At 46.3% G+C, this 21,626-nt stretch overlaps 1 protein-coding gene across 1 annotated transcript; it reads left to right on the top strand.

The window, feature by feature from the left end:
* Positions 1 to 7,940: 7,940 nt before the first annotated feature.
* Fbll1 (fibrillarin like 1) lies at positions 7,941 to 9,601 on the top strand. The gene has a single exon (XM_028864299.2). It carries the CDS (start codon positions 8,123 to 8,125, stop codon positions 9,086 to 9,088), a length of 966 nt encoding a protein of 321 aa, XP_028720132.1. The 5' UTR covers positions 7,941 to 8,122; the 3' UTR covers positions 9,089 to 9,601.
* Positions 9,602 to 21,626: the final 12,025 nt, after the last annotated feature.

The following is a 21,626-nucleotide window of genomic DNA, read 5'->3' as shown; positions in this document are numbered from 1 at the left end:
TGGTACCACCCACAATGGGCTGTGCTCTCCCATATCAATCACTAATTAAGAAAATGCCCCACAGGCTTGCCTACAGTCTGATCTTATGGAGACAGTTTCTCAGTTGAAGTTACCTCCCTTGACATAATGCTGGTATGGTTGAGTTGATTAAAACTATCCAGTGCAATTATAGACCAATTCCCCAGATGAAAACAGTTGTAAAAATTCCCAATAGATCTTACAAATTTGATGGGTGGTGCTAGTGCACGCCTTTAATCCCAGCACTTGGGAGGCAGGCAGGCAGATCTCTGAAGCCAGCCTGATCTACAGAGCAAGTTCCAAGACAGCCAGGGCTGCACAGAGAAACCCTGTCTCAAAAAAAAAAAAAAAAAAAAAAAAAATTGGATTCAAGAATATATTAGGAAGAACATACACCACAACCTGTAGCCGGAAGTTTCTCCAGTCCTGTCCAGTACCACGGTCAGGATGAATCTCTCCCACCTGCGTCCTACAGCCACTTGATCCCAAGTAAACACACAGAGGCTTATATTACTTACAAACTGTATGACCTATGGGTCAGGCTTCTGACTAGATAGCTCTTATAACTTAACTCAACCCATTCCTATTAATCTATATGTTGCCACATGGCCGTGGCATTACCAGTCTGCCGGCATCTTGTTGCTCCCTGGGCAGCATCTCCCCGACTCCACCCTTCTTTGTCTCCTTCAGTTTCAATGTACTGCCTAACCTTATCCTGCTCTGTCATAGGCCAATGTAGCTTTATTTATTAGCCAATGAGAGCAGCACATATTCACAGCATACAGAAAGATATCCCACAGCAACAACCAAGTTCATGTCATTCTAGGGATGCAAGGTTGGTTGCAAGGTTGGTTACATGAATAGACTTAAGGATAGAAAACATGATCATCGCAATGGATGCAGAAAAGCCCTGTATACAACACCATCAATCAACGAGTCAAAATGTGCCCCTGGGTGCAATAGCGTCAGGCCTGTTATGGGGTAAAACCTACTTCTGCTTTCTGGTTGGATTTGAAGCCCACTCCATAGGAGAGCATTCCCATCTGGTACTGTCAATCTGATAAAATAAAAACCCCATGGCTGGAGAGGGAACAGGCCCTTAGTGGGGAAGCTACTGCTGTTGTTTTCTTTCTTTTTTTTTTTTTTTGGTTTGTTTTTTCGAGACAGGGTTTCTCTGTGTAGCTTTGCGCCTTTCCTGGAACTCACTTGGTAGCCCAGGCTGGCCTCGAACTTACAAAGATCCGCCTGCCTCTGCCTCCCGAGTGCTGGGATTAAAGGCGTGCGCCACCACCGCCCGGCTTTATTTATTTATTTATTTATTTATTTATTTATTTATTTATTTATTTATTTTGTGCTGTTGTTTTCTAAATGGACATAATGCGCCCCTCAAACTGCTTGCTAAATAGTTACGTTTGTTACCATTTATTATTGCTCCCATCGGCTCTGGTCAGAGAAGTTTCTTTTTGTAGCAGGGACACTTACTGCAAAGACTCATATAGCCAGTCATAGTGCTGAGAAAAAGTGACTGTTGGATGCTGAGCCCTAACTGGGACGTCTACATCAACCCCTCAAAGGCTAAGGAAACACTGAGAAAAGGGGGGCGGGCAGAAGGAATGTGAGAGCTGGAGACCGGGTAGCACACTGTGAGATGCTGGCTTCCGGATGTGACGTGGCCGCTGCACTCACTGCAGCTGTGGTTTCCTGCACAAGGCTGGGCCACCAACCTCCTCCTGTGAAGGGGACACAGGACATCTCTTTAAGCTTTCTTTCTATTTAGTCAATGTGTCTGTCACATCATGCATCCAGATTCATTTTCCCGTCCCTTTGCATCTGTCCTGTGCCCCTGCAACCCTCACAAAACAAAACAAAATTTAAGAGGAAAAAGGGGAAAAAAGAGGAAAAATTAAAAATCTCATCATGGAAGCTCCAGTGTGACAGAGTAAGTCACGCAGTAAACCCCTTTGTCCATAGGTCTGGTTTGAGGCCTCTGGTTTCGGCTACATCGTCAGTGCTGGGCCCTCACTGGGGCTCCTCTGGGATAGTCCGTTGTTGTGCTGTGTCGTGGAGATCCTGCAGCTTTGGGTCTGTGGGTCAGGCCCCTTCATGTGTTCCAGCAGATCATAGATGGGGTGGATGTTGGGGAGGGCGAATTCATGGCCGTGGTTCTGGGCCTGGGCAGCTGCAGGGTCGGCCCACCCGCCAGTTCTCCGGTCTTCACCACCAGGGGGAGCTCTCCAGCGCTGCCCTGGCTAGGTCACCCTTGTAGCAAGGAGGGAGGGGCGGGGCCTGTTCTCCTGCTTTCACATCCTCAGGGTCCGCTCCCCCCCCCACCTGCACCATCAGGGCCAGCTCTACTGTATTGTCCAGGCAAGGTACAGGGGCCACTCTCCTGAGTGCTGTAGCTGCTGAGGGTGGGACAGCCCTCCTGCTCTTATGACCCCAGGAACAGTTCTCCCACTTGCTTCAGGCATTGATGGGAGGAGGAGGGAAGGCATCTTTCCTCCCTACCCACGCCATCACAAGACAGATGGGTAATGGGGACAGCTCTCCCGTGCTACAACTTTGGGGCTGGCTCGCCCACACCTGGACCGACCGGGCTCGCTCTATCATGCAGCCCAGGCAAGGTGCAGAACCTGCCCTCTCACTCTTAGGACCTCAGGGCCAGCTCTCCCACCTGCCTCAGGCATTGATGGGCAGGGGAGAGGGCATCTTCCCCTCCATGCCACGACAAGTACAGAGAAGAAATGGGGACAGGGTTGCGAGGTGGTGGCGCACGCCTTTAATCCCAGCACTTGGGAGGCAGAGCCAGGTGGATCTCTGTGAGTTCGAGGCCAGCCTGGTCTACAGAGCGAGATCCAGGACAGGCACCAAAACTACACAAAGAAACCCTGTCTTGAAAAAAAAAGGGGGGGACGGGGACAAATGGGAATAGGGACTGGAGAGATGGTGTAGTGGGTAGCCATTCCAGCTTTGATCTGGAAGTTCCAACCCAATTTCACCACTAAGATGGCTCAGTGGTTAAGAGCACTGGCTGCTCTTCCAGAGGTCCTGAGTTTGATTCTCAGCAACCACATGGTGGCTCACAACCATCTCCTAATGAGATCTGGTGCCCTCTTCTGGAATAAAGGCATACATGCAGATAGAGAGCACTAGTATACATAAAATAACAAAACGAACAACAACAACAACAAAAGAAATAGGAACAGCTCTCCTGTGCTTACTACTTCAGGGCTGGCTCACACCTCCACTGACAGGGTCAATTCTATTGTGCTGCCCTGGTGAGGTACAAGGCCTGCTCTCCAGAGTGTTGCAGCCCATGGTGGGCAGGGACTACCCTCCCACTCTTCTTACCTCAGGGTCAGCTCTCCGACCTGCCTTAGGTGTTGATGGGTGTAGGAGGGCATCTCTCCCCAGCCCATGCCATCATATGGCAGCAGGGGAGGGCTGGGGCTAGGCCATGCTCATGTTCTCAGGGCTGGCTCACCTGTGCCCTTGTCAGCAGGGTCAGCTCTGCTGTGCTGCCCAAGTGTTGCAGCTGGTAAAGGGCTCAGCTCTCTCACCAGCAGGAGGGGGGAGGGGCAAGGGGGAAGGACATCCCTAACGTGTCCTCACCACCTCACCGCAGAGAGGGAGGCAGTACAAGCTATGGACAGAGGACATTTTACCCCTTCAAATTACCCCCTACCCATGCACCTGCAAATTACCCCTTACCCATGCGCCTGCAAATTACCCCTTACCCATGCACCTGCAAACACCAGAATGAAATGCATTGAGTCACGCACACAAAAGACATAAAAGTGAAAGGGGGTGCTAGTTGGGAAGAGGATTAGCCATAAGGGGGCGGACGGCAGACAAGAAAGGATCATAGGAGGGAGTGAAGATAAAAAGTATAGTATAGCCAGGCATAGTGCACATGCCTTTAATCCCAGCGCTCAGGAGACAGAATCAGGCAGATCTCTGAGTTCTAGGCCAGCCTGGTCTACAGAGCAAGTTCCAGGACAGCCAAGGCTACACAGAGAAATCATATACATATACACATACATATATAGAGAGAAAGGATTTCATGTAATTATATAATTATATATATTTATACATGTATAACTGATAAGTGAAACCAATTGTTATATAATTATGCATAAATAATATATGTGAATTTTTAAAACATATAAAACAGCTTTTTAAAAAACCATAGGATAGTCTATTGGTGGTGGCACACATCTTTAATCCCAGAACTTGCGAGGCAGAGGCAGGCAGATGTCTGTGGGTTCAAGGGCAGCCTTAGTCTACAGAGCAAGCTCCAGGACAGCCAGGACACAGAGAAACCCTGCCTCAAAAAACAAAAAACAAAAAAAAAACAATAAACAAAAAAAATCCCTAGGATAAGCTAATCAACATGGTGGACAATCTCTACAATGGCAACTTTAAGACACTGGAGAGAGAAGTTGGAGATGATGCTGGATGGTGGAAAGATCTCCCATGCTTATGAATCAGGAGAGTTAGTATAATGAACGTGGTATTAGTATTATGCAAATAATCTACAGAGTCAATGCAATCCTCATCAAAATCCCAATGATGTTCTTCACAGAACTTAAAAAAAAAATCTAAAATTAGTGCAAAGAAAAAGACAAGTCTCTGAATATCAAAAGCAGTCCTCCAGGTGGATCTCTGTGAGTTCGAGGCCAGCTTGGTCTACAGAGTGAGTTCCAGGACAGGCTCTAAAAGATAAACCCTGTCTGCAAAAACCAAACCAAACCAAACCAAAAAAAAAAAAAAAAAAAAAAAAAAAAAGCAGTCCTCAACAGAAGAAGCAATGCTGGAGGTATATCAAAATCAAATTATATTACAGAGCCATGGTAACAAAACAGACCTGCAAACCATTAGAATAGAAGACACGAAGGCTTGCCATATGAACATTAGGACCCGAGTCAATCCCCAGACCCATGTCAAAAAGCCAGATGTGGAGGTGCACACTTGGAATCTCATGCCTGAGAAGACAAGTAGACACCCAGGGCTGACTAGCCAGCCAGCCTAACCCAAGCAGTGAGTTCTAGACAAAACAAGGTGGACAGTGCCTGAGGAACATCGTGTCATGTTGGCCTTGGCCTCCACCAGCGTCCACACAAATGAACACAAGCATACACAGACCCTAAGAAGACATGAATGTGCTGATCAAAGTGACTTGTTCTCTCCTTCCACGTGGCTCCCTGGGATCAAAGTCAGGCAGGTTTGGTGGCGAGTGTCTTTACCAACTAAACCATCTCACCAGCCCTCATGATTTTTTTTAAAATTACTAGTTGCATATAAGTTGTTTTGGTCAAGTACTGGCAGGCACTGTTAATGCTGTACTCCAGATTCTTGGGTCCTCTGATTTCAGCTCAGTGAGGGGCGATTAACCACCATAATGAAGACAGCTCCTCACCTCACATGCCTCAGGGTCGCTGCATCACCATGGAGCTTGCTGAAGCACAATGAGAGCAACCTGAAGGGTGGGAAATAATGCCCCAAACCCATACCCGATGATAGAGAAAAAGCAAATAGTGGATTAATCTCCCAGCCCCACAGAAACAGCACATCATTCCTATAGATGCTTCCCCACACCATTCATAAGAGGACCAAATGCACCTCAGTCACCCACAGTGTTTATCTGCTTGTTAACATGTCCTTCCCAGCTGCCCTGTCCTCTTTCTCCTACCTCTGTATATATACACTTCATGGCGTCATCTCCATCTGGACCATGTGGACCCAAGTCTTCCACTCAGAAGAACAGAATCTGTAGAGAAATGATGGTGCACACACACACACACACACACACACACACACAGAGAGAGAGAGAGAGAGAGAGAGAGAGAGAGAGAGAGAGAGAGATATGCACACACATGAACATGCATGCATTTATTTTTCATGCAATTATGAGTTCTGGCAAATCCTAAATCTTCAAAACTAACATCCTTCTTCAAACGTGTTGGATGAGAAGAACTGATGTGTCAGGTCAAAGGATACTGGGTAGCACAAGTCTCTCCTCCTTGGGAAAAATCAGCCTTTTATTTTATTCAGGCCTTCAACTGATTAAATGAAACTCACACACACACAATGCAGGACAACTGTTTTACTCAACCAATTCAACCAATTTTAATGTTAATCTCATCCAGACTCTGCCCAGAAACACCCAGAGTAATATTTGACTAGTATTACTGGAGTATCTGGGCACCCAATGGCCAAGTCAAGTAGACACAAAAATTTATTATTACAAGGTCTGGTTGGAGGAAACACAACCAAAACAGCAAATATAGCTCATTTTGGAGAACATTCTTCAATTTGTGATAAGAGTGTTTTCTGTGAACCAGGTACCCCAGAAATATCACATTTCTCCCTCTGACACCTTGTCTGCATCCTAAGGCAGACTCGTGTCCTCCATCAAGGAGGTCTTATAATTCTCAGAGAGAAGCAGCCCTGCCATTGCTGTCTGTGGATGCGAGGCAGGAGAGGAGAGAATGGGATGAAGGACAAGCTTTAACCTGTGCACATCTGGAGAGTCAACATCCGCTCCCTGGCTCATGTTCTGATCCTCAGATGCACTCCGCTTCTCTGGACCTGACATTTAATTCCACTAACAGGGAGGTCAGACGGATGTTTACACCATCTACACGGCAGTCCATCTTAGGGGAGCCCCAAAAGCCACCAAAAGTGGTCACAAGGGCCTTGCTCTGCGGTCGCTGTCCCTGGTGCTGACCGGACGCTAAAGCCTGTGCCTCAGCGTCTGTGTCTGTCCTTGGTGCTGCCCGTCGGTTCCTCTCTTTGCTCAAGGTTTGATTGAAAGAGTGGGTTTTGAAGCAAAGATGAAAATTCAAGGGTAAACATGCCGTTGCTTTCGCGCTGAAGTGTTATAGGGTTTAGGTTACAGGCCTGTGTGTCCCCATTCACACTGAACACTCACTTTCTTGCGCACGAAATGCAGCACAGAGCAAAACTAAGCAGGGATCAATGGAAGCTTGGGCTTGCGGGCACTGAGGCACCAAGGAAGGAATGATGCTTTGGCAATGTCAGGATAGAATTTTTTCTCAGGTTGGAGGTGTGGCTCAGGGAAAGCTGTTGCTCAGCATTCAAAGGGCCTCAGATCAGACACACAGCACAACAAAAATGAATAATAATCAGGAAATTCTCTCCTGATTTTCCATAGCCAATGTATCAACAATTCCTATGAACTGTCTTCTAATTATCTCTTGGGTTGGTCCTCTCTTCATCTCCTTCAGGACTTCCACAGTGACCACAAAGCCAACGTCATCACTTTCATTTTGTGTGCCCAATTGTCATTGTGTCTTGCAAGAATCATGTCTCTGGGATATTGTTCAAAGAGAAATAATTAGGTCAGAACATAAGTGTTCTGTTTAAATGCCTTGTCAGAATATATTACCAATTTGGAGATCCATGTCATCTCAAAAGGCAGACTTTCAAGAGCGATGCTTTTATTTTAAAGAGAGCAAAAGCTAATGCACTTTATCGAATGTACACTATATCCCAGTTAAAAAGGCTAATCAGAGAAATATAAATTCGAAACAAGCTAAGCCTGTGGAGCGTCAAGACTGCCGCACGGGTACGTGGATGAGGAACCACACAGGTGGGTTCTATTTTTCAGATGGGATGACAAGGCTCAAACCGTTTCAAGAAACTTGTCCCCATTCAAACAAATCCTCAGAGCCAGGTAAGTTTCCTGCGGCCACACGGGCGGGCAAGCCCAAGGACTGCCACAGAGACTCAGGCCACTGGTGGGGTCCGGGGGAAGAACCCAGAGTCCCCGGGGAAGCGGAGAGCACTGGCGGAGAGAGTAGGCAAAGGGTTACAAGTGAGCAGGCTGCGTCTGCGCGCAGGTGGATGGAGCAGGGGGGCTTCCGGAGCTACAGGGTCGACAAAACGGCTGTGATGCAATCACGCAAGCCACCGCGTCAAAGCGTGGATCCCGGGATGCGCGCACCGCGGACCCCTGCATCCAGCTGCCGCTAATCCTGAGGGCAGCCGCCGCCACCAACTTGTCCCCCCTCCGCAGCCACGGCCCAGGGTCCCCGGCGATCCCCGACCACCGCGGCAGTTCCCCAGAACTGCCTGGGCCATGAAACCGGCGGGCGGCCGCGGCGGCTGGGGCTGGGGTGGCGGCAAGGGAGGCGGCAAAGGAGGTGACGCGGGCTCGGGGGGCAAAGGAGGCTTTGGGGCGCGCACACGCGGCTTCAGCGGCGGCGGCCGGGGCCGGGGGCGCGGCGGCGGCGGCGGCGGTGGCGGCGGCGACAGCAGGGACCGCGGCGGAGGCGGGCAGCGGCGCGGTGGCCCGGCCAGGAACAAGAGCCGCCGTAGGAAGGGCATCACCGTGTCGGTGGAGCCGCATCGGCACGAGGGCGTGTTCATCTACCGCGGTGCCGAGGACGCGCTGGTCACCCTGAACATGGTGCCGGGAGTCTCGGTGTACGGAGAGAAGCGCGTCACGGTGGTGGAGAACGGCGAGAAGCAGGAGTACCGCACGTGGAACCCCTTCCGCTCCAAATTGGCCGCCGCCATCCTGGGCGGCGTGGACCAGATTCACATCAAGCCCAAGTCCAAAGTGTTGTACCTGGGCGCCGCCTCGGGAACCACGGTCTCTCACGTCTCCGACATCATCGGCCCCGACGGCCTGGTCTATGCGGTTGAGTTTTCCCACCGCGCTGGCCGCGATCTGGTCAACGTAGCCAAGAAACGCACCAACATCATCCCGGTACTGGAAGATGCCCGGCACCCGCTCAAGTACCGCATGCTCATCGGAATGGTGGACGTGATCTTCGCCGACGTAGCCCAGCCAGACCAGTCCCGCATCGTGGCGCTGAACGCCCACACCTTTCTGCGCAACGGAGGCCACTTTCTCATTTCCATCAAGGCCAACTGCATCGACTCCACAGCGTCTGCGGAAGCTGTGTTTGCTTCCGAGGTGAGGAAGCTGCAACAGGAGAACTTGAAACCTCAGGAGCAGCTAACGCTGGAGCCCTACGAGAGGGACCACGCTGTGGTCATCGGGGTCTACCGGCCCCCTCCCAAGAGCAGCAGCAAGTAGTAGCAGCTGATGCCAGGGAAGGGGCCCTGCACTGCCACGAGACTGTGTTGTATCTTTGTGCCTGTCCTATTGTGTTGCTTTTCTATTAAATGAAGCAAACAATTCCCAAGTGTACTACTGTGAGGCCAGGCTGGGTTTTGTCCCTGCACCAATTCACTCTCCAGTCTTGGTGCACTAAAACAGATGGCATAGGGCCCTTTCAAGGAACAACTTGGGAGAGGTGTCTATTCTAACAACCCCAGGCCCTGGCTCCTCCGGGTTCCACTTTCACACATGCATCTTCTAATCACAGGAACAGGAGAAAGAGAGCCTGAGGGTTGCTGATGATTTTTGAAATATTTCCTGGGGAAATGAGGAGGTACTGTCTGTTCCTACTGGTCAGGTCACATGACCAAGGCTGATTCCAGGGAAGGGTATTGGATGCTCACCTGTTCAACCTGTCTGATTGAAAGCCAGACTCTCTTTTCTGCTCTCTCTCTCTCTCTCTCTCTCTCTCTCTCTCTCTCTCTCTCTCTCTCTCTCTCTCTCTCTCTTTCTCTTCCCCCCCGCAAGACAGAATTTCTCTCTGTAGCCCTGGCTGGCTGTCCTGGAACTCACTTTGTGTAGACCAGGCTGGTCTCTGAACTCAAAAGCCCACACCCACCTCTGCCTCCTGAGTGCTGGGATTAAAGGGCCCGGCTGTGTTTTGTTTTCAGAAACACAATCTTCCTTTGTAGTCCTGGCTGAGCTTGTGCTTCAATCCTCCTGCCTCCACTACTTCCTGAGTAAGTGGGGATTCCAGAAGTGTACCATGACACCCAACACAGAATTCTAGCCATACATTTTTTCACTTTTTTTCTCAGTCCCTGTCACATTTCCTCATCTCTCCAGCTTTGTAGGCTTTGTTACCATCCCACGTTCCCTGGGACGCAATGGGGCTTTCAAAGGCAAATACCAGTTGCCCAGACTTACACAGGCCGGGTGGGGGTGGGGCCTCAGTGCCACTTTTTGGCCCCCACTGGGCTGTCTTGGCTCTGCCCCTTTCCGCCAGCACACACAGCAGGGCTCTGAAGCCTCACGGTGTCCGCTCCCCATCTCCTTGGGTTATCCCTTTCTAAGGTTTCACAGTGGCAAAAGAAGGCAGGGAAACAGATGGGGTGCTGGTTCTGACATACTCCAGGGGGCATCACCAAGGGCCTACAGAACAGCCAGCAAAGACACTTCCAGGGACTGTTCCTCTCAGAAGGGAATTCTGGGCTCAGTACACTGGATTCTGGCTCTCAGAACTAACCCATCCTAGCCCTGGGAGGCCAAAGCAGAAAGGCCGAGTTTAGGGCTAATCTGGACTACATGGTAAGATTTGTCAAAAATAAAAATAAATACAAAGGAGCAGGAGAACGCGCCATGGCAGAGTTGAGGATGTCCCAAAGCCTAGTACCTCCTCCCCAAGCCCCAAGCAGACCTCAAACGCTCCCGTTGACTCCCCAAGCCCCACTGCCAACAGTCAAGGTCATCAACGTGTACCTGGGAAGCATCATTTGGATAGAGGGTTTGACTTCTTAATGATGTGCTCAGGGTGGGCTGGCAATATGGCTCAGCAGGTAAAGGGACCAACTTCCCCAGATTGCCCTCTGACCTCCACATGTGTGCATACCTCATATGCACACACAAATACAATGAAGTTTAAAATGTAATTTTATTTATTTATTTATTTATTTATTTATTTATTTATTTATTTGGTTTTTTGAGACAGAGTTTCTCTGTGTAGCTTTGCGCCTCTCCTGGAACTCACTTGGTAGCCCAGGCTGGCCTCGAACTCACAGAGATCCACCTGGCTCTGCCTCCCGAGTGCTGGGATTAAAGGTGTTCGCCACCACCGCCCGGCTTAAAATGTAATTTTAAAAAGACACTAAAATATGTGCTCAGGAAGAGACCTGGCTTGGTCTGCTCTGCTCCAATGCATACCTCCTTCAACAACAAAAAGGTGTCAGCCTCACCCCTACACCAAAGCCCAGGGACAGTCATAGGGCTGGTCCCCTCCTTAATGGCTGAGGGAGCTGAAACTCCAGGGGAGAGGTCTCACTCAAGACATCTCCTACCCCACCCCACAAAGGTCGCCGGCCAGAAATGAAACCCCACCAGGCTCGACTCCAAAATCCATGTCATTGTCACTAATGTCTATGCTGGTCCTGTGGCGTCACAAAGCCCCCTCTCCAATCCCACCTCAGTGAATGAGTAGCTGGGGTGAGGTGTGGAGGCTGGAAATGGAATCTCAGGGAACACGGGGAGATGGATCAGAGCCAGCCCAGCCTGGATAAGAAGCTCTTGGTTGAGAAGAGAGCACAGAGCAGGGAACTCAGCTGTTGACCTCGCAGCGGGTGCTCCCCTACTCCAGACAAACCTTCACATGGGCTACATCTGAAGATGCTAGAGATGGAGCCCGTCAAGGAAGAAGCAGCATGACAACCATCTTCTAAAGAATCCCTCTGAATCCAGATATGGTGGCTTGCTCGGGTAGCCTGTTATTCCGGAAGCTGAGGCAGGAGAATCACTTGAATCTAGGAGTTCAAGGTCAGCTCAGGCAACATAGGGAGACACTGTCTCTAAAAAGAAAAGAAAGCAATCCTAACAAATTTCAGATGGACTGTGGGTCAAGGGAAGGGCATTGTAAGAACTGAGAGACGTGCAGGAGTAAGGACAGAGGGCCACAGGGAGTCTGGAGTCTGGTTTGGGAGCAGGGCATGGAAAAGATGAGACTAACTCCAGTGGGAGGCAACCCTGAAGTATCCTAGAGGTAAGAGAGATACTGGGTGCCAGATTTACTCAGAGACACATCTGCACAGCAGCCATCTGCCTGGTTTTCCAGAAAGGTTGTATTTGGGACCTTGGTGTATTTGTCTATTCAAGCCGTGGTGACAAAATACCTCATGTCACGGGGCCCAGGCCTGGATGCTCATCTCATGGAACAACCAGCATCAAAGAAATGAATGTCAGGGATAAAGAAAGGCTTTATTTGGTGGCCGAAGAATGGGGGAGATTCTGCTCACAAATGAGTCCCTCCTAAGGGCTGGAGAGTTCCAGATACTGGGTAGGAGTGATAGGGAGACATGGGCAGGAAAGGGGAACCGTTCATTACTCACTGGGAATGGGCAGGGATCTCCCAGGAGCTTGGATGCCACCCACCTCTTCTCACTCTTGTGGTCTGGTGCTGAGTCTTAGTACTGTGGGTGTATTTAGCTTTGATGGAGGTGGGGGTAGGGAGAAAGATGAGGAGGAAAGAGAGAGAGGAGGGAGGGAAGGGACAGAGATACCAGGTAAGTCTATGCCAAGGTAAGGTTTCCTAAATGATCAACGTGTCCACATGCAGAGCTGAGCAGTAACCCAAAGCCTAAGGCAGTACAGAACAGACAGAATATGAAAACAGGTGGCAACCCTTCTCAGCCAGTCCTAGTCCCCACTGGACATCTGCAAGGCCAAGTGAAGAGTTCATACTTTCTGCCAAAGAGACCCCGAGTCCATAAAATACAGTCCAGGTCACTGTCATCATAACCCACACAGAAGAGCTAGAAGAGGAAAAACTTATGTTTCACCAGGCTGTATGATTTCCAAACCCAGTGACTTTTAAGATTTAAAAACTTGTGTGTAAGCCAGGTGATGATGGCGCATGCCTTTAATCCCAGCACTCGGGAGGCAGAGCCAGAAGGGTCTCTGTGAGTTCGAGGCCAGCCTGGTCTACAGAGTGAGTTCCAGGACAGGCTCCAAAACAACACGGAGAAACCCTGTCTCAAAAAAAACAAACAACAAAAAAAAAAAAAACCCAACAACAACAAAACGAAAACTTGTGTGTATGTGTGTTTCTATGTACGAATGCAGGTGCTCACAGAAGCCAGAGGAGCTGGATTCCTCTGGAGCTGGGGTTACAGGAGGTTGGGAAATGCCTGCCGAGGATGCTGGGAATTGAACTAGAATCCCTTACAAGAGCAGTACAAATTTAATCACTGAGCCATCCCTCACCTCCTCTCAAACTGGTCATTTTTAAGACAATTAGGTGCAGTGAAGCTAATCTCTCCTTAACACCGAGGGAGAGATTTGTCAGGACGGGTCGGTATTTCTGACAAGCTGCCTGACCTTTGGTTTGGGGATGAGATTTGTGGTGGTTTGAATGAGAACGCACCCCTAGTATTTGAATGCTTGGTCCCCAGTTGGTGGCAATGTTGGGGGGGGGGAGTTGGAGGAAGTTCATCACTGGGAACAGGCTTTAAGAGTTCATAGCCTCGCCCCACATAGAGTTCATTATCTCTGTGTTTGTGGTTGAAGATGTGATCTCTCGGCTCCCTGCTCCAGCTGTCTTGTCTGCCATGCCTCTCCCTCCCTCCACCCTGCCCTGTCCCAGCATTATGGACTCTCCCTCTGGAACTGTTAGCCAAAATAAACTCTTCCATGCAGTCACTTTTGGTCATGGCGTTTTTATCATAGCAACATGAATACAAGTTTTGTCTGAAATAACACACAGGCCTGGTGGCTTAAACAATAGGTCCTTATTTTATCAGTTCTGCAAGCTACAAGTCCAGATGAGTTCGAGGACAGCTTGGTCTACAGAGCAAGATCCAAGACAGGCACCAAAACTACACAGAGAAACCCTGTCTTGAAAAACAAAAACAAAAAGCAAACAAACAAAAAAAAAGAAAATTCAAGTAAATGCACTTCATACCGGAGACATAAAGGGTGCATCATGCATATGAATATATGGAGGTATCCAAACACACTCACCAGAGTTCTGGATGAGCTCAGGACTGGAAAGTACCAGTTTTATGGACTGTGGTTTCTTTCATGACACACAGGCAAGGGAGATGTCACGTCCATGGTCACCACAGTGCTGGTCAGGGCCATGTGCAGAGGCTTCCTTGTTCTGCTCTCTTTGGTGCACAGTCACCTTGTGAGACCCTTTGAGCACAGCCTCCAGCCTCACTGCCTCCGCTGCTTGGCACATGCCAATGCCTCCAATGCCTGGGCTGGTTCCTCTGTGGCTCTTGGGGGAGTGGCTGACTCTGAAACTTAGCCAGTTCTGTCTAGTCCAGCTTGGAGCAGATCCTGTGGAAACGATGCTAGAAAGTTCTCCTACACTCCCCCTTGCTACTTGAATTTTAAAAGTACGATTTTCAATAAAAGGTTTTAGATGCTGCAACCCCAACACTGACCTTGATGGATTGCTACACAATGAACACAGGGTTCACAGACACTCCTGGTGTTTTATAGTTCAAAGCAAGAGAACATTCCAGCCCTGGTGTTGCTGTTCTTGGTGGTTGGGATCTAGACTGGGACTTCCCAGGTTCTGACCTTACTCAAGAATGAAGTAAAACCCCAGATTGCCAATCAGGGAGAAAACTTGAGGTGAAGCAGTAGTATAGAATTCACATCAAGACAGACAGCAAGAGAGGGTGGATAACTGGAGTTGGGGGAGAAGTGTGGGGTGGGTGAATATGATCAAAATACACTGCATGTATGTTTGAAGTCAGTAAAGTACTGTATTTTTCAAGATGGACAGCAGGTCACATGAGTATAGCTAGGCGTACTGCAAAGCTCCAGGTTATTGCCAGGACACAAAGAGAAGAGGCTGGCTACTACAGGCCATAGTTTGGATAGCTTTTTATTTTAACATTAGGAAGCAGATATGGATGACCCAGGAGTTCTCTCACCCAGTGGGAGGGACGGCAGAACTTAGGCACATCTTGCTTTCTCATATCCAGTCTTGGGACATGTTGCTGGGAACATTTTTGTTTGTTTGTTTTTCGAGACAGGGATTCTCTGTGTAGTTTTGGTGTCTGTCCTGGATCTCGCTCTGTAGACCAGGCTGGCCTCGAACTCACAGAGATCCACCTGGCTCTGCCTCCCGAGTGGTAGGATTAAAGGCGTGTGCCACCACCGCCCAGCTGCTGCGAACTATCTTAAGCAATGCAAAGAGGATGGTTGGAGGACCAGCTGCAGACCTGCTGTGCTGCTCTGGCCTCACTTCCATCTCATTCTGGACCACCATGATGTAGTCACTCCCTTGGGTATAACTGCACACTGGCTTCCACTTTTCTCCACATGCCAACTCCATCTGTGTGAGAATAGCCTATTTTGTATATTTTAACATCTATCCCACTTTTGTGCATTTTAATCTAAAGCTCTCGTTCCTGCTGTGTGTTCTCAAATTCATGAGGAATCTAAGGGATAAGGAGCTCTGGCCGCCTCCATTGTTCTCTGTGAGCATCCATTTATGTCATTGTCCTGGACAGTTTTATGTCAACTTGACACAAGCTAGTCATTTAAGAGGAAACCTCAATTGAAAAAATTGTCCCCATAAAAAAGGGACTAGCCAAGCATGGTGGGGCATGTCCTTAATCACAACACTTGGTAGGCAGAGGCAGGCAGATCTCTGAGCTTGCCAGCCTGATCTATAGTTCCAGGACAGCCATGGCTACACAGAAACCCCCAAACCAAAAAAAAAAAAGTGAGCGTGGGGGAAGGGGAGTGTTGGCTGTAGGTGTATACAGGTCTGTGGGGCATTTTCTTAAGTAGTAATTGAGAGCACCCCCCCACAACTGTGGTTGGTGCCATCCCTAAGCTGGGTGTGGGTGCTAAAACAGGTTGTAAGAGCCAGTTAATGCTCCTCCATGGTCTGTGTCAACTTCTGCCTCCAGGTTCCTACCCAGACTTCTTTCCATGATAAAAAATGACATGTAAGTTTCCTCCCCAGCTTGGCCATGGTGTTTCCGTCACAGCAAGTTACTTTAAGTAAGGCTATGCATGCACATAACCTGCCAAACTACCTCATTTTGTCAAGCACAGATGGCTTTCCCATCAGTGTCCCCGAAATGAAATCTGCACTTTGAAAATGTTTCACAGGGACTAGGTGGCCTTCTTCTAGAAGATTGGAAATTAATCTAAACAGGGAAAGGTGGTACAGAGTTAGAAGAGGCTCAAAGACGAAATTGTGGGGTTGGAGGGATGGCTCAGCAGCTATGAACACTGGCTGCTTTCAGAAGGCCCTGATTTGATTCCTATTACCCACATGGTAGCCTGCAATGGTCCCCAGAGGATCAAACATCCTCTTTTGGCCTACTCCGACACGAGACACAAACATGGCGCACAAAGAGAAACTGGGCAGATGACAGTTATCTATTGCACAAAGATGTTTCCCTCTACCAAGTCTATCCTCCAAAAGACTAGCCCAGGCCAGCCATGCATGTGTGTGTGTGTGTGTGTGTGTGTGTGTGTGTGTGTGTGTGTGTGTGTGTAGGTGTGGATGTGCGTGCTGGCTTTTAAGATATGTGAACTCGACAGCCAGAAAGAGTTGGGGTTGGATTACACAGGGTCCAAAGGCCAGCCTGAGCTACAGAGCAAGAACCTGTCTCAATAACAAAGCTCAAAGTCCGTATGGCCAACCAGTCTTAAGACGTTGCATAAAAGGACACCGAAATGTAAAAAAATAATCTTAAAATAAATTTACAAGCCGGGCAGTGGTGGCGCACGCCTGTAATCCCAGCACTTGGGAGGCAGAGGCAGGTGGATCTCTGAGAGTTGGAGGCCAGCCTGGTCTACAGAGTTAGTCCAGGATAGGCTCCAAAACTACAGAGAAATCCTGTCTCGAAAAACCAAAATTTACAAATCATAGACCTGGTCAATAGATTGTGGATGCCAGACCATCAGTGGTTAAGATACACTGGCCACAACTGAGAAATGTCAATAAACAGTTTGCTTCCACAATTGACATAGCACCCACAAAATCAAATATCAACTTTCTTTCCCACATGTAATATTGATTTTGAACAAAGCAATTAGACTTTGGTGTAGTGTTGAACTCTTTAGCAGCTACTTCCAACTACAGGTTGCACTTTGTGCGTGGAGAGCTGAATCAACCCTCAAATGCAGTGTTTCCACACTTCACCATCCTCATCCAGTGAGGAGGGTTTCATGCTCATCCTACTTCCTGCTCACTGGATTTTAACAGGAGGGTTGTTTCACATCACAGTTCAATTGTTACTATATACCTGAAGTCAAGACAAAGACATCAGTTTGAACTTTGCCCTCTCAAACAGGCATTGACCACTAAACATGAGATGGGCTGGAGAGATGGCTCAGTGGTTAAGAGCAGTTACTGCTCTTGCAGAAGACAGTGGTTCACTCACGGCACTCACACCCATCTTTAACGCTAGTTCTAGGGGAATCCGCCAGTTTCTGGCCTCCCTGGCTACCAGACATGCACACAGTACACACAAAATAAAAATCTTTCTCAAATTGTGCCACCAAGGTATCACAGATGTCCTGACATCTCAGAAAAATCCTGTCAATGTACATACACACAGAAAAATGGCCTCACTTCCAGAATGAGAAAGGTGTGAGTCTTTGAAGGTATACTATCTTAATCAAGCAGACTAGATACATAAGGACACTTTATAGTCAGTTCATTAAACATGTCATTTATTGAATACTTTCTCAGTACCAGGTATTGGTGATACAGGAGTGAACAAATCTTTACAATGTCCTCGATCCCATGGAGTTTATGCTCTAATCTATCAGTTAACTGCCATGAAATCAAACCTTATGCTGAATCAGAGTGAAAATGCAGCCACTTGGTACTGTCAGATGAAACAATCGAGACACATGTAGTAAATAAGAGAATTTATTTGGAAAGTAGGGTATAAAAAGCATGATTCTAACACTTTTTATAATATTAACAAAATAGAAAAAGTTAGAAACTACAGAAAAGGTAGACACCCTGAAGTTGGCTTAAAGGCTGGCTACATAGTACAAATGAAGAACCCAAGATTCTTTCATGCATATAAGCATTAAGGGAAAAAGCGTGGGAATGTTTAGAGCAGGCCACAACAAATTTAAAAAATTTACATTAAGAAACTGTACATAAATGGAAAAATAAATTAGATAATTTACAAGAAATGTTTTATAGGTTACAATAGGCTATAACTTAGTCTTATTATGCATAAAGTTTGTAGCATATCATACATTTTTACACAGATTTAATATTAGAAGAATCTAAACATAACAAAGCTTGGACCTAGTAAGAATAATGCAACCAACAAAGTAAGGCGCTTACAGCGAAGTGACCTGTGTAAGTAAAGTAAGCCCAGATTTAAGATTCCCAAAATGGGACAGAAAACACCTAGGAATGACTTCATCAGCACTGGGAAGAATTGAAAGAATGCCTTTCAACTTCAGGTAAAATGCCAAATTTGCTTGGCTCAAACACAGTGGGTACTATGTATCTGATCCTCACTCACTGCAGCAGACCAGTGATTTACTTGTAGGATTAGGCCAACAACAGCCAGTTATGAGGTGCAGAACCAAAACCTTGGTTTAGAAAACAAACTAGTTTGTGAATGAAGATCAGATCCAAACACAATGCTGGGAGCCAGCAGCAGATTCCAGCATCAACTCTCACTGACTTTTAGAAGTAAGGACATTGCTGTCGGACACAGGTCTATCCCACTAAGCTCAGAAAAGACTTTAGGTCTTCTGCCTGCCTCATTAGGGCCATTTCAACCTACTTGCAGGCAATTCCATTTTTATTTTGTAAATGTGGCTGGGAACTGTGTGTTGGACAACTGCAGCAATTTCAGAGGGGCTTTAACTCTCTGAATTAGAGGGGCAGGTTTCCTCTTGTACAAATGAAAAGTAGTAATAATCCCGACATAATTTTTAGGTTAATGGTTAAAATTCAAGTTACAGATGAATGTATGCACATACTTTCCAATAGCTATTAAGGGCAGTAACGGGGAGAATAATAAGTACTTATTGTTAAACTACTACATAAGCACTGAAAACATGTAAGTCATTCTAAGTACTGCCAGGAACGGGGCAGCTGTCCTCTCGGGCTACTGACAACTATGTCATTTCCCATGGCAGCCACTGAATTTCCAGCTTACAAATAGAGATAGTGACATTCAAAGAAGCTGGGCCAATGACCAGCACACCATAAAACATTATCAAATCTGAACTCCACATGTACTGAATATATACAAGACAGCACAGTAGGACCAATAGGGAGTGCTTTGCAAAAACATTTTAATATTTTCTAAGTAGAAATAAGACAGCAGAAACCCTGGGACAGTCTCTTTTCACACTGCTGTTTCGAACCAGCTATCACAATCTTCAAGAAAAAAAAATTCACATTATGAGACTCATTGGAAAAGACAATTATTACAAACTGCAAACAAAAAGCAATTTTGTAAGATTATGTGATGCAGGCCAGGTGTGGTAGCATATGCCTTTATCACCAGCACTTGGGAGGCAGAGACAGGAAGATTTCTTGTGAGTTTTAGACCAGCCTTGTCTATATAAGTTCCAGGATAGACAGGACTATATAGAAAGACCCTGTCTCAAAAAGCATAAACCAAACAAAACCAAACCAAAGATTATTTGCTGACACAAATGAAGCTAGCCTATCTGCATCACTGTCAGAATAAATCACACTCTGTAAACAGGGGCTTGGCTGGGAAAAGACAACACTGACATTTCGAAGGAATCACTTTAAAATCAGAGTATTTAAGAGAATGTATTTTGATTACATATAGTACAAAACAAGTTGAATGCAAAAAAGGACATTCATTTTCATTATGCTTTATCAATTTTTTACATAATTTAGAATTTCTGAATTATATTTGCAAATGCAGCACACTAACAAAGATAAAGTGCTTAACAAAAGAAAAGAGATACAAATAAACTAAATATGAAAGAACTTTGTTTCTAACAAAGTGGTTTTATAAGGAATATTTAAGAACTACGGCCAGGCCAAGCTTTTAACCCAAGAATGTAACCTCCCAAAGAGCATTATCTTTTAGGAATGGGTTTCTCAAACATAGCAATCACATGCATTCTCGGGGGCAACATCAATTTAGAGTTTTTAAAGAGTCCAGATTTTACAAATAATGAAAACCTCTTGAGAGGCTGGCTTTCAAATATCATGCACATTATTGGCCTTGGCAATGACTTTATCCAAGGGAGGGATCCACTAGTTCTCCACCTACTTAGAGTAGCTGAGAAAGGAAATGCCATGCTAACCTATGTGACTGTGGACCAGAAGCCTAGAAGGCTAGTTAGAAGGCAACATTTTGGGGGAGTGGTGGTACTTTAGATCTCTGTGTGTGTAATCTACCACCAAAACCATGGCTGACAATGCTCTTAGCATTTGAAGTTATCAGAATTTTTATAAAGATTCTCTGTATATATAAAAGACAACAAGTTAAAAAGTGTTTCTTGGTAATCCTTCAAAATTGACTGCACAAAACTCAGAAACTTTAGAAACAAAGTCCCTGGAATTAATTTTGCTTCCGTGAAGGAAATCCATTAGTTTGGAGATTGCTAACTACTAAGATTATCATAGGCAGTTTTATCAGTATCAGATATTAGAAAAATCCCATATACTACAAGAGATGACATGATGCCAACATATCAATATTTTTGGATAGTCAGTAATAGCTTCTCTGTGTAAAATAAACTGGCCCAAATAAATGATCTTATTTATATTAAAAAAAATTCCCACCCCCATTTCATTCTTTTAAAAGCTCATATTCATAAAGTTTTCATGGACACACAATAGCATTCTCTTTTAAGTAATTCTAACACACCTTTAGTCTCAGTATGCAGGAGGCAGAGGCAGGTGGATTTCTTTGAGTTCAAGGTTTATCTGGTTGGTCTATATAGCCAGTTCCAGGCTAGCCAGGGCTACATAGGTGAGACTCTGTCTCAAAAACAAAACCAGAAGTAGTTCTAGAAAAATACTAACACAGTGGGCTCTAGTTATGTACGTGGCTATGAAATTTTAATTGTGGTCAGTCCAAATTGAGACGTGCCATTTAAAATGTATATCAACTGAAGACTAAGTAATTAAAAACAAAAACAAAAGAGGGCAAAATATATCTCCCAAAAAATTTTTTGCACTGATTTCACACTGAAATAACACATCAGATATACTGGTTAAAAAAAAAAAAAAAAAAAGCAAAAACCCCACACGTACTAAAATGATTTTCATCTATTTTTTGTTAGTTTTTAATGTGTTTACTAGAAAATATACAATTATACATGGTTTACATTTTAGTTCTATTAAATGGCACTGTTTAAGAACACAGACCTTAGCCGGGCGGTAGTGGTACACAAATCCCAGTATTCTGGGAGGCAGATGGCATATCTGAGTTCGAGGCCAGCCTGGTTTATGTAGTGAGAGTTCCAGGACAGCCAGGACTGTTAGTTACGCAGAGAACCCTATCTCGAAAAACCAAAAAAAAAAAAAAACAAAAAACAAAAAAAAAAACAAAAAACTAAACAACAACAAAAAACCAACCAACAAACAAAACCCCCAATACCAAAACACAGACCTTCAATTAGGCTGATTGATATTAGAATCAAACCTATTTATGACAGTATGCTTACAGGGAAGTTCTCAAGAGCAATGTAAAGCAGATTAGAATCTTGGCAGCCTTTATCAATCATGATTCTGTGTTCTTATTAATTCGTAATTATAGATTACACTTGGAAAAAGGTAAATAGATGAGCTAGTTGG

This window comes from Peromyscus leucopus, chromosome 8b (assembly GCF_004664715.2).
Source record: "Peromyscus leucopus breed LL Stock chromosome 8b, UCI_PerLeu_2.1, whole genome shotgun sequence".
NCBI classification, from domain to species: domain Eukaryota; kingdom Metazoa; phylum Chordata; class Mammalia; order Rodentia; family Cricetidae; genus Peromyscus; species Peromyscus leucopus.
The sequence above is the reverse complement of the archived record's forward strand: the minus strand, read 5'-3'. Positions and strand labels throughout refer to the sequence as shown.